At 58.2% G+C, this 13,308-nt stretch overlaps 1 protein-coding gene across 1 annotated transcript in view; it reads left to right on the top strand.

The window, feature by feature from the left end:
* Positions 1-11,598, top strand: part of SHCBP1 (SHC binding and spindle associated 1) — a 33,852-nt gene extending 22,254 nt beyond the window's left edge. Inside the window, exons 11-12 of the mRNA XM_011373744.2 lie at positions 9,932-10,065; positions 11,545-11,598. Of these exons, the coding sequence (XP_011372046.1) occupies positions 9,932-10,065; positions 11,545-11,598 (188 nt within the window). The remainder of the gene's footprint in view (positions 1-9,931; positions 10,066-11,544) is intronic.
* The last annotated feature ends 1,710 nt before the right edge of the window (positions 11,599-13,308 follow it).

The raw sequence follows: 13,308 nt of genomic DNA, 5'->3' as shown, positions 1-13,308 counted from the left end.
GAGGGATGAGGTCGAGGCTCGTTGGCCAATAAAGTCCCAGGGGCACGTGTGAGCGTCCCACGTGTGAGCGCAGGTGCCAAGCTCAGCCTGACCACCTCCAGGCCAGGCGGGTGAGGGCAAGAATCTCGTCGGGCAGCTCTCTAAAGGCCGTTTTGGATAAAATCGGACCAATTTTGCGAGCAATTAAAAACGCATTAGAATCTCTGCCTTATTTTCACGGGAGGCGTGATACATTGCAGTTCCTTGAGGCTTCTTGCAGAACTCAGTACTCTGATTTACGGGTGTCCCCTGAGCTAGAGGCAGCTCTCTGGGTGATAAGTGGTGGTGACGTTTTCCATCAGGGCTTTTAGGAACTCTCCTACCCTTTTATTTCAGATCTCAGAAACTTTCTGAAGGCGTTAGGCACACTGGCTCCGACTCGATGTGGCTTCCGGCACATTAATAAGATGCTCCGCACTTAGCTTTCCATCACTGCTTCTGAGGAGGCAAATGAGCTGCAAGGAAGGTGAGCAGACAGCTCACCGCTTTCTAAAGTCATGTTAAGCTCTACAGCACTAGGAATCTATTTAAATTCCCTGTCATTGCTTCTAAGATGCATTTCAAATCTGTTGTCATTGGTAAAATGCTCAGTCATCGGAGAACTGTTTTCGACTTGGTGTTTATATCTAAAATTTGCTAGTGAGACAAATCCTCTCGGTGCTGGAGCAAATTAATGTTTTGGCTTTTCAACAGAGTATCGATGTTAGGTTAGAGTTCATGGTTCCCTGGAGTCTCAGTCTTGTGGGACTTAGGAAGGCTGGCAGATGCCATACTTGTTCTCAGAAAGTCACATTGTCTTGGTCACAGTTTTCCTCTAAATCCAATTTTTGGTTCTTTTAAATAACCATTTTGTGAAGCCAAGTCTCTGTAATTCCATGTTACATAGATGTTGTCCCTTAATTTGAAAAGCAGAATCAACAGCTCTAATTCTTATTTTTAATCAGGGTGGGATTCACGTGTCCAGACCGTAATCGACTATGCAGCAGTCGACAGGGCAGGATTCTGCCTGGCTCTGTGGAATGCAGTGACTGACCTCTGGATGGCGGTGGGAGTGTGGGGGGTAGGGGAGTCTGCTCTGTGGAACACTGTCCCCTAAAAGCTTTTCTGAGGGGGAGGCTGATACGAACTGGCGATCTTAGACCAGTGCTTGCGATGGGAAATAAACTGCATAGCGTCACGTGGGAATATCCGAGAATAGCAAAGTGAATGTTGGCGGTGGTAAAGCGGGACTGTTTTCCCGGAGATGGAAGCCTTGGCGTGCAGGTACGTTTGGTAGCACGTGTTAGAAAGGCGTTAGGTCTCTTTCTGCATCTGAGTTTTGAAGCTATTCGGGACCTGGAACGTGGCAGGGGTGGGTATAGGAAGCTCTCAGCAGGTACTACCTTGGAGATCATAGAAATGCATGAATATCTCACTGTATCCAGTGCTCTCGCTTCTAGAGATGCTCAGGACAATTTCCATGCAACATGAGGGTGGAATTATTCCAGGCCCGTGCCCCGTGGGCTGGCTGTGAATGCACGCGAGCGGGGTCCCCGTGACTGCTCCAGCCGTTTCTAGGGACCAAACGTGTAGGGGCCTTAGTTCAGCCCCTTACGTTGCCGGTCTGGGCCAGGCATGTATAAAATGACACGAGGCTGGGGCGTTAGTTTCTCGGCACTTGGCTGCATCTAAAAAAAAAGAAACGTGCTTAGCACCCACCCCCCACCCCGAGATTCTGAATTGCGGGGTTTAGGGGGTCAGTTCAGACAAAGATAAGTTTTAAAATGACCCCTGGAGACTCCGACGCGCCGTTGGCATCAACCACTGGTATGGGGGGGCCGCGGTGGAAGCTTAGTGCGGGGAACAGGCTGTGCCCTGACTCAGGGGCGCTGTTTCGCTATAGGTGGGAAGCGATGGGGTCTGATTGACAGTCAGGCCTCGAAACCGACTTGCTAATCCCGGCTCTGAGCCTGGCCCAGCATCCTGTCGCCACCTGGTGTTTAGGGCTCAGAGCTAACTCTGCGTGACAGTCCCCGTGCCCGGCGTCTGCCGCCAGCTACCGCGTGACGCTGCGCACGCGAGCAGCCCACCTGAGCGTTCCTCATTTGAGAAATGGGGAAAATCCAGCCTCACGGTCATGCTTTGAGTTGATTTGGGGAGGCGTCCTTGACGTCTGAGTCTCGGCTGGGTGTTTCAATGGCAACGTCTGAGTCTCCATCCAAGGTCTTCCTGGCGCCTCCGGACCAGGCGTGTAAGGTCCACTCCCGGGCAAGTGCCTGGGTCACCTCTGTACTGTCTCACACGGTGCCAGCGGTCAACCAAGGTGTACAGAGGACAGGGAGAGAGAGAGAGCGGAGTGCGCTGGCTGGCGGGGTGACCTCCTCGTCCCCGCATCTAGGACCTTCCTGGTTTTGGCGCCGAAAGTCCCACGGAAACCTTCCGTCTGGGCGGGCGGGTGAGTCGGTCACCCTCCGGTGAGTCTGGCTTGGCAGGGACCAGTGTGTGTCCTGGAGGGGCATGGTAGGCATGGCAAAAATAACAATTGCCTCTCTACTAAGTCTCAACGTGCACCCTCCCTGTGACAGGGCCGGCCGGCCAGCCTCACGGAGGACAGGCTGGACGCCCGAACTCAATGGGGAGACCAGCTCTGCCGGGGCGTGACGTTGGCAAGGGGACCAAGTGCGCCTCCCCGCTGCGCCCCCGCCTGCCACCCGCCGGACCCTCTGCCCTGCGCTGGCCTCGTGCCTGTCGCACCCCTCCCTCCCCCAGGGGCTTCCTGGGCGGGGCACAGCCACGGGCCAGGTGGGTGCTGTCTGTGTGACGTGACAGGGCCGGTGGGAAGGGGCCTTTGGGGCCGTCAGTGTCCGCGCCACGGTCCCCAGCCCTCGGCACGCACTGCCCGGTTCTCTCCCTGTTTCTTTCGTCCGGGGCTGAGGTCTTTCATGCCGTAGAAGGAGCTTATTCTGTGGGGCGACACCCTGCAGCCGGGGCTCGGGGCCCAGTGGGGTCTCCTGGGAGTGCTTTGATGGATTCGGGGCAGTTGCGCTCACGCCGTGTGCCCCCCGTGTCCCAGCCCCACGTCCAGGCCTCTAGTCCCAGCTGGAGGCCTGCGTCCCCTCTTCCCTGTTAAATGAACTCTCGAAGCTTCCATGTTCTCCTCTGTGAAAAGGGCATGAAACTCTCAGAGCTTTCGTGAGGGTTGAAGGAAGATGGCCTAGGCACCGACCTGTCTCCATCAAACTCCACGCAAGCGTGAGGCTTTGCCGCTGAAGTGACGGTGGCCGTGGGGACCAGCCTCGCACCTGGCACACTGCTCGGGGACGTCTGCGTGGTGCTGGGGTGCTCGCCATCTCACCAAGCCCCCTCCCTCAAGTCAAGGTGGGGACGGCCCCTTGGCCACAGACGCTGAGGGTCCTGGTGTCACCTTGCTCCAGTGTCACTGTCGGGTGGGTCCCTCCAGCTTAGAGGGAGGTGTGCGTTTGCTCCTTGGTGACGGGCAAGCGGGTCGGGGCCTGGAGGCGCCCTCCCTGTGCGGGACGCGGGGGGCTGTGGGGGAGAGACGAGCCTCAGGCTGAGCGGGGCGTCTGGGGAAGACACTAGGGTTGGCGTGGGGTGACCGCCAGCATCTGCAGTGGCCGCTGGGCCGGCACACGTCACTCCTCCGTGCCAGTGCTGGGGCTGCAGAGGGGACTCGCTGTTTCCCTCTGGCCGTGCCGCCCTCATTGGAGCCCAGGGTCGCATGGGGGACAGGGACCCAGGTCAGGGCCTGGAATCCATTATCCAGTTGACTGGAGGGGAAAATTGATTTTGGGGCGTAATTAATGTGACTTCCAAAAGCAGAAGTGATCTGGAGACTCATCTTAAGAGGCCCCCAGCCCACCCCGGAGCTGTGTGAAGAAACTCACGAGATAAAGATGAAAAACAAATTCAGAGGCTCCTTGGAGGGCGACCTGTCCCTTGATCGGGTGACCGGCCAGGAGCAGACAGTGCTGAGGTCAACATCCAACTCAAGGGGAGACGCTTGAACTGGCGGCCGGCAGATGTGATGGGTTTGGGCTGCACAGTGGTTAAAAATCTAATTAGTGACACAGGGAAGAGGTCACAGGAGCTTACACAGAAACTCGTCTCCTGCACAGCTGGAAGATGTGGCACCTGGAGCCCGAGGCCGGCGTGTCTGGAGCTGAGAGGCCGCGGGTGCCCTCATCGGGCCCGGGCTCCCTGGACGAGTGAGGCGTGACACGCACCGGCTCCTGCCGGAACGGGATCTGGGTCCGCCCTGCTCAGCGGGCCCTGCTGGGCGGACTACGATGGCCGCGGGGACTCAGCCCTGGTGGGAACCCCTCGTTCAATTCATCCCAACATTGGTGGCTCGGAGGACGGGAGTGACGCACACAGACTGGGCCGAAGCGCAGGGAACTGTCGTGTCCGATGAAACCTCGCCCCAGGGTCGCCGCCCCTGTTCCCACGGCGACAGAGAAAGAACGTGCTTTGGGTCGCTGGTGGGTCTTGAGGGCCCCGGCGGGGCTGGCGACGCTCCGGGAGTTTGGGAAGAGACGCAGGCACGTGGCTGCGCTTCCGCGGGCCTCGCTCCTCCTGACGACACGCTCCCGGGGCTTCCGCCGGTCAGTGTCGACGGCAGAGTGACCGGATAGACAGACACTATGTAGCCTGTTGTTATTGTCCCCCAAAGCAGACAGATGCTGGGTCGGTCGTGGCCCACGCTGCCCGTGCCACCCGCAGGTCTGGCCGTCTTTGGTCACGTCCTTTATGTGAGGAGCTGAGTGGACGTGGATCTTTCAAACAACTATATCAGTTCAACGAAAGCCTCTAACGCGTCCCGTTAGCGGACTTCAGGATCGAACTCTGAGCGACGTTAAGGAAAATGTTTCCAAAACAGAATTAGTTTCACTGGACAGCTCTTCCTCTTAGAAACTTGACGTTTAAGAGGTGTCCGTAGCTAGTCGTCCGTCCGAGACTTACTGGGCACCTACTATGTGCCAGGCTCTGCTCTGGGAGTTGCAGATGCGGGAACAAGGCTGGGATGGAAAGCAGGCCAGCTTTGCCCACTCCTGACAGGTGACCCAAGTGCTCAGGTGTGCAGTGTCGTTTGGACTGGCCGACAACCTGGGAGCCTGATGGGTCACTAAGTTGAGGTCCTTTCTGCATAGATCCGTATCAGCGTTTGTATTGGTCACTCCGTATTTCCGTATAAGGAGGAGCCATTATTGATGGGCATTGAGGCTATTTACAGAATTTCACTGTCACGTGAAAATAGTGAGTTTGCTGCAGCGACATCTGTGCCTGTGCCCTGCTGTGCACCTGTCCGCCTGTTCCTCAGGCCAGGGGTTCTCAGCCCTGGTATGGTCGACACCCCGGCTCTGGCACTTCCTGTGGGGGGCTGTCCTGCGTGTGGGGGTGGCATTTAGCGGCACCCCGGCCACCTAGGTGCCAGTCGTGTCTCCCCCATGTGGCGGCTGGAAACATCTCCAGATGCTGTCCTGTGTTCCCTGGGGGGAGGAGCCGCCTCTGCCCGAGAACCACCGCGGCCTCGGATAAATTCCAGTCCCCAGAAATTCTGCATCGAAGGGGGTGCACAGCGTCCAGGCGTTGCTTTTGTGTCCCCAACGAGAGGTGGTGGGAGATTACGCCTCTTAGTGCTGGCGAGGATGGGGAGGTGACAGCCACCATTTTAAGGTGTGCACTTCAGTGGCATTTAGTGTATTCTCGGCGCTGTGTAGCCACCCTTCTGTTCTCCCTGGTTTCAGACTTTCTCATTATCCCCAGAGAAAACGCTCTGCGGCCACTGGGGAACCATTCCCGCTCACCCCTCCCCCGCCCGCTCTGCCTCGGGCTCCGCCTCGTCCCACAGTGCACGTTCGCGAACCGTGCAATCGGCCCTTTGTGGGTGGCTTCTTAGCGTCGTGTGCTCGGGGTTCCCCCAAGTCCGTAGCGTGTATCATGATGTCGCTCCTCTCCACAGCCCCTCCACGTCCTCGCTGACGCCTGTCACTGCCCAGCTTTTTCGTTCTAGTCGACCCAGTGAGCCCACTTCGGCTTTTCATGTGCTTGGAAAAGCTTTGCTCGTAGGCACGGGGAGCCGGGCAGCTGGCTCCTGATTTGGAGCGTCCGCCTTGGTCCCTCGGGGGACTTCACTTGCTCCCCGTTTCCCGCTTTTCCCCTGTCAGTTTTGGGTTTGCAGCCCACGACCCAGATGCTGCCTTTAGAGACCCATGGGGAGGCACTAGCAGGCCCCCGGCCTGCTTCCCTGGGGTCTGGGGACTTGGCCCTGCCTGTCCCACGCTGTCAGGCCGCCCTGTGCAGCGCTGAGCGAGGCATTAAATGAGGCTTGGACTCCTCTTTATCCTGAATCGATGAGGAATTCGCCCCCGCCCACCGACTGGCCCCTCTCCCAATCGATCTCCCCCGTCCTTCGAGGCACATAAAGCACGCGTAGCTCTCGCCTTAATGACAAATCAATCCCAACACCTTAATGTTACAGATTTGGGAGAGCCGCTGAGCTCCAGTCCGCTCTGTCTGCTCCCCGCCCCCGTGTAAGACGCTCGTCCGTGATGGATGGAGCGCATTAGTGAGAGAAGGTAGCACCGCTTTGATTTATTTTGTTTACTTTGAAATAGTTTTCTCACTTGTCAAATGGATTAATTATGAGAAAGGAACGAGGGAGCGGGTGGGGAGGGTGGGAAGAGAGAGCCGAGGTCCCCAGGCCCCTTCTCCCGTCAAGGAGCCCGTGGGGCGGCAGGGCCGGCCCTAGCTGGCCCCCCGCTGGGCCTCGCCCCCCACCCCAGGGGTGACCTGTGGGCACAAGGTCCCTGGTCATGGAAGTGTTGACCGTCGGAGGGACTGAGGCTGGGGAGAGAAAGCGTGTGTGCACTTATTTGGGGGGGTTTACTCCTAAGGGCTGCATCTCAGATTTTTTGCGTGTGAATGTTTATAATTGGACTCCGTAATAAGACGTTTGCGCGATGGCCGTGGTGTCCCCCCACCCCTGCCCCCAGGATGGCAAGCTCCGACAGGCCAGGGGCCCTTTCTGTCCCGACTCCGGCTGGGTGCCAGGGCCTCGCCCCTGCCGGTTCCGAGTAAGTCAGCTCTGTAAACGAAGGGAAGAAGAAACCAGTGTGATGCAGCAGGCAGTGGGGTGTCTCGCGCGGGCAGCGGGGGTTCAGGTGGTCTCTCTGAAGGAAGGAGGGGTGAGCGGGAGCTCTTCCCCTGGGGAGGGGACCCCTGGGAACACGGACAGACTCGAGATGCTTAGAGAAACGTGCGGGGCCTAGAAGCCCGTCCTCCCCGGGGAGTCCAGGCACTTGGGGGCGCCTGTCGTTTTTACTTTTGGGGATCGTTTCGTGCAGGACGATAAACCAGGCTCTGCCTGAACCTGGGCACTCATGAGACAAAAGATTCTGGAATTTGGATGCTGGGAGGAACGTGCGACCCGAAAGCCGGGGGGGTGGCGGCCGGCTCCCCGGGGCTGGGGCCTGGGTGCGAGTCTCTGCGGGTGGGCAGTGAGGCGAGGCTGGTCCTCATGGCTGAGTCAGCTCGGGCTGGGTTCTTTGTCACTGTCCTAGGTCTGGGCTGTGAGCGGAGGCGGGGAGGCCCCCAAGGCCGGCCGCGGCTCCTCCTGGTGCGTGAGGGCTGCTGGCTGCCACTTCCTGCTGCCGTCTTCACCTGGCTTCACATTTGTCTGTCCTCTGAGCCTTTCCCAGTTTGTCCTTATTGTTTTAGTCGTAGAGAGACCACTGGGAGCGGAGGCGCCAGGCAGTGGCTTGGACAGTTGATTTAACGCCTAAGAATGGAGAGAGGCCGCTGGGACCGTCCCTTGCTCGCCCGTAGCCTGTCCCGGGTCCTCTTGCCTTGGTGCGCTCTCTGCTCTTGGCTCTCGGTAGCGCGTGGGTCTTACCCGTGTCACACAGACACTAGGTTCTAATTAGGGACCTGGCTTACCATTTCCCTTGCGGTAAACATTTGCAAAGAGACATTTCTCGGGGAAAAGAGTAATTTCTCCGGGCGGTGGCGGGTGGTGGCCCACGTGAACCCTTCCTGTCTCCAGCGGAGCAGCTTCGAAGAGCACCCTCGACTAGAATGCAGGGGAGACGCGGGTGTGCAGGAGGGCGGTGCTCTGGCTGAGCTACGCGAGCTGGGGGCGCATGGCCGTGGCCGTCACCTTCGGCCTGGCGCCCCCCGCGGGTCATAACCACGTGCGTTCACGTCCACCCACCATAAAAACCGTGTGGGCGGTGTGATTCCCACGCAGCGGCGGATGGGGGGTGGCAATGGGCGGATGGCGAGGCCCCCCGCGGAGGGTTGTCACCTTGCCCCGTAGGGGCGGTTTGCTGGGTGCCTCTGACGTCCCCGGAGGGCCACCTGTGTTCTCGGCTGCGATGCGAAGTCGGTGGTCTTGTGACGGAAATGGGACGCTCCGGGATCTGGCCACCTCCCTGACGCGCGACCCGCTTTTTGGTCGAGCCTCTCCGTTCACTCGAAATTGTTTGGGACCAAGCCCTGCGGATAGCCCGGAAAGCCTTACACCTCGCTCGCAAGGAGCTCCGAGCGGGGAGAGGATCAGAGCTTAAATAAAGACCCGTTTGCTGGTGGCCACTGGCTTCACACAGAGTGGGGACGTTAACCCGCCGGGCAGAGCCCAGCCCCCATCTATGTGTTGGGGGACAGTGTGGGTGTCTGTCCTGACACCAGCTCACGCGTTCGGGCGACCCAGCCACTCGGAACCGAACGGGGTTGCACTTGATTTCAAAGGCGGAGCCGACGCTCGGTCGCCGTGGGTGCGCGGAGGTCATAAGACCCAAACGGAGGTGGAGATGGGTGGATGGGAGAGGAAGGGACCCCGCAGGGAATCGCATGTCGACCGCATGGAGGACAAGACTTTAAAAGGAGAAACAATGACCCGGCGAGTCCAGTGTATGACTTTTCTGAAGATTCAAGCCATCCCGAGACCAGAACGGAAGCAGCCGGCGAGCATCCTACTTAGGAGGAGGCCGCGGCTCTGCCCCGCCAGACAGGGGACTCCTTAATCAAGCCCGGTGGCCGCCTTTATCAGCGGAGCAGCGAGCGTTTGGGCCACCAGGACGGATAGCCCCTTCCTTCAGAGCAGCCCGGCCACGCGCGGGGACGCTGCGGGGGACCCTGGACGAGGGAGCCAGAGCTGGGGACACTTTAGGACCAGATGCCACTGGAACCACAGGAGGCCATCATGACGGGAGACGGGGTGCCTGGGGTGCCGAGGGAGCCGAAAGGGGCGGGGTCCGCACTGCAGGAGGTGGGGGGCCCGCCCCGGGAGAGCCCTCCGCGGGCTGCAGACCCCACGGGCACCGTGTGGGCCCAGCAGGTGCACAGGGAACGGCTCGGTCATGGAGCCGTGACCCGCAGCTTCCCTCAGACGCGCAGATCCGGGGCGCATCTGTCCCTCTGAGGCAGCGGAGATGGTCGCGATGCCAGTTTTCGTTTGTTTCCTCGTTTCCCCTCCTGGCGTTTTAACGCGCGCGGCGCAGCTTAGTGAAGGCTCAGGGTTGAGGGCGGCAGCGGCGGCCGGCTGTGCTGTGGCCAGAGCGGGCCGGGGCAGGGTAGGGGACAAGCGCCGGCCGGCTCGGTCTGGGTGGCGCCCTGGGCCGGGAATCCTCTCCACCTGCCTGATTCCTTCAGGACCTTCCCTGCTCGGTCCTTCCTCCCGTCTCAGGCCATCCATTTGTTTGTTCTCTCTTCATTCATTCATTCATTCATTCATTCATTCATTGCAAATTTTACTGGCGATTTTTCATCCATTCACGGTCCCTCTTTCCCCCACCCCACGGCATCGGGATACTTCTGTGGGCTTCTGTGCCCGGCTCAGGGACCACCCCTTGGGTGAAACATTGCCCTGCACTCTAAATTCATGTCTTCCCAAAAGGAGGTGGGAACGACTCGGAGGAGTGCGCCCTCATTGAGAACCTCGCCTTTCCCAGAAAGCTCCTTGTAGAGGTGATGAAAGACCTAACGATGCACCTTTACGAAGGAGTGAGGCTCTTCCTCCTGGCCGTGATTGTGAGGACCGAATGCTGGTCATCGAAGGTCTCTTTGTCGCATTCACTAAGACCCTGACGACACTTGGTGCCCTGCCCTGCCGCAGGTGTGGAACTGCCCAGCCCAGGCTCGGGAAGGAAGACTTTAAAAACAGCATTTATAATATCAGCAGAAACCCCGGCGGGGCGAGAATCCATGTGCCCTGACGCTGACCTCACATAGGCCCCCCGGGGGGTGGGGACGCCACCGACCACGCCCATGTCCTCCAGAAACATCCAACTGCGACCCCTCTCAATTGGCGCCTGCAAAACAAAGTGCTCTGATCCCAGGCACTGTCCCCTCCGTGTGACCCATTACGACGACCAGTGGGGCTCAGGAAACGGCCCACTGTGGGGGACAGTACGCGCACGAGCTCACGCGAGTAGAAACTGAACGCTCAGCCCCCACTCAATCCGGGAGGTAAAGAGACGAGCCCCTGATGGACCTCGGGCTGACTACAGCCCGAGGCGGGCCAGGGGTGCCCTGACCCCTACTTGCCGACTTGCTTTCCACTTTCTGGAAGTCACGTGCACTGGGCCGGAGGGTCGGGGCACAGAGAGATGTGGCTACGACGTGATATAAACACCCATCTCATCTAAGACACACTCATGTTGTATATGAAAGAAAAGCTCTTTGTCCTTATACGATGCAATTACACGTAAATACTTTATGTCATCTGCTCTTGGAGTTTCAGCAGCAGGGTTGAATACTGCCGGTTACCCTGGCAACAGGCAAAGTTGGCGATTTGGAATACTAGTGTATTTATGAGTCCATGGTGGGAAAGTTCACCTGTGCGTGTGTGTGTGTGTGTGTGTGTGTGCACACACACGCGTGCGAGTGCTGTGTGCGTGTACGCGTGCACAGGGCTGGGCTGCAGTGGGGATGGTTTTTTTACAGACCGCCTGGTGTGGGCAGTCAGGAGGCGGGACTCACGTCCGCTCAGGTGAGCAGGATGGAAGCGCCCAGCAGCACGAGCGTCTTGCATCTCCTGGTCAGACGCTTTCTTGAGAACGATTGAATTAGGCTCAGAATGGACTGAGGGTGCGTTTGGGGGTTTTGTTTCGGTGATGGAGATTTCATAGGTGGTTGAAAGATTCTGGGATAGGAGACAGCTAGAGTGGAGCTCGGACTGTTCTTTGCTTCTTTTTGGTTCCGTGGCTCTCCTGAAAACTCCCCCTTCTTGGGCCTCCCACTGTCCCCTTGCCGCCCACGCCCCTGGGGGCCAGCTGTCTGGGGCTCTACTGTCTTCGGCTCGTGCGGCATTTCCGCTTCCCACCTACAAACGTCAGTTACCAGTTTCAAAGTTCCTTCTCTCTCGTTCCAGAAACTCCCTTCTCTCGCTCTTCCTGCTGCCTTTGCGTGCTATTCCCATTCTCGACGCCTCCCTACCTCTCTCCCTCTGTCTGTCTGTCTGTCTCTCTCTCTCATATCCCTACTCGGCTGTCTTTTTTCTCACTGCAGACAGGTGCTTTCTGCATGGTGGACATGACCACCGCCGCGGCTCCAAGTCAGTGACCTGCCCTCTGAGGAGCCCCCTTTCTACTGCGGCTGAGGTCGCCCCAGCACCGTGTGCTAGTCCCGGGGAAGGAGTCTGATTGGTCCCGGTTGGATCAGACCTTCACTCCCGAGCACTGAGACACCGAGCGGTCCAGCCTGGGTCGCAGGCCCGTCCGCAGTGAGGGGATGGGGCGGTGGGGTCCCAAACAGCAGCTCACGTCATCCACCATGCTGCCACCTCCCTCTCCGTTCAGAGACCCATGGGGGACATCTGGTTGGTGTCGGGAGACTAACAGGGGCGTAGGGTGCTCTCTGCTTCTGCTTGTTAACTCAGGGCCGCGATGGCCCAGGGGGTCAAAAGCCAGCTTCGCTTCCGGGGAGAGGTGGCTGATGGAACAGGTACACGCACTGCTGTGTTATGACTTTCGCGATCATGATTTACAGCTACGTTGGCATAGAAAGGAGGGCGTGCTGTTACACGCTTTCTTCATCTTAAAAGTTCATTTGTTTCTTCTGATTTTGAAAACATTTTCGTGTCCCCCTAAAAGGGCCGTGGGCGTCCGCGCGCCGTGCCCAGTGCACCCCCAGGCCCGGGGTGGTGCGGACAGTGTCCGCCGGCGCTCCTCGGAAGCAGGGGCCGAAAGCGACCCAGCGCATCCACTCCGTCAAGTCTTCGGCCGAGGAAAAAATAAGCCAGTCGAAGATGCCCTCCCTCTGCCACAGCTGACATCCCCCTTTCACGGAGGCTTGGCCGGTCCTCCAAATAATAAACATTAGCTGATGATAATAAAGGTGATGATGACGAAGACAATAGTGATTCCCACGTTGCGAGAATGCGCTCGGGAAGATGTCGCTAGTTCTTCGTACCTAAATCACGGCCTCGGTGTCTGAGACGTCCTGGCTTCTCTGTGGTCCTGGCTCGCCCATCACCCATGACCCCTTCCCTCGGCCCCAGAACCTTCGGATTTCTGTAAGGACTCTTTCCTTGATCATCGAGGACGGTTTGGGGATTGTCAGTCCAGTGTGGGCACCTGACCCGAGCACGGACATCCGGGGATCTTGCATCCTAAGGGAAGCAATGCTGGAATGCACAACGTCAGAGCTCTGTGGTCAGAATGAATCAGTCCTGACAGAGTCGTCAGCTGTCACCGGCCACCTCTGCCGGCCCAACGCACCACGCTGTGTCCATCCCCTTAAACCCTGTCCTCCAGCTGGGCCGATTTCTTTACTTTACTCAAATGGAAAAAGAACTTACTGGAAGGACATCGTGTTGCTCAGAGGCGGCTTTCTTTGTTTGCCATCAAAGAACCTTTGTGGGGACAGCCCCTAACGAGCCACCGAGCCACCGTGGTCGCGGCTGCAACAAGAGTGTATTATTTTTGAGCGACAAACACCGAAGCTCCTAAGATCCCATTTGACCAGAGAGGGGGCCCCCAGGCGGCCCCCATGCGGAGAGATAACCTCAGAGCTGAGTTTATTTCCATACAAATGGGATTTTAAGTCCTTATCAGGGTAATAGAAACAAAAAAGGATGTCACACCAGACCCATCCGGGGGTAGCCCGCATATTCCTTCTTTTGTTTGGAACAACTACATTATTGGGATTATGCTTCGCTGCCCATTAGACCCGCTTCTGCTGGGAAGCAGATGAATTGATTTTGAACTTCTTCTGTGATTCGCTTAGTGCTTTGTCAGTAAAATTACTGTAATATCTCATGCCATCTGTCAC

This window comes from Pteropus vampyrus, unplaced genomic scaffold, assembly GCF_000151845.1.
Source record: "Pteropus vampyrus isolate Shadow unplaced genomic scaffold, Pvam_2.0 Scaffold228, whole genome shotgun sequence".
NCBI lineage: Eukaryota > Metazoa > Chordata > Mammalia > Chiroptera > Pteropodidae > Pteropus > Pteropus vampyrus.
Note: the sequence above shows the minus strand (reverse complement) of the source record. Positions and strands in the feature narration are given on the sequence as shown.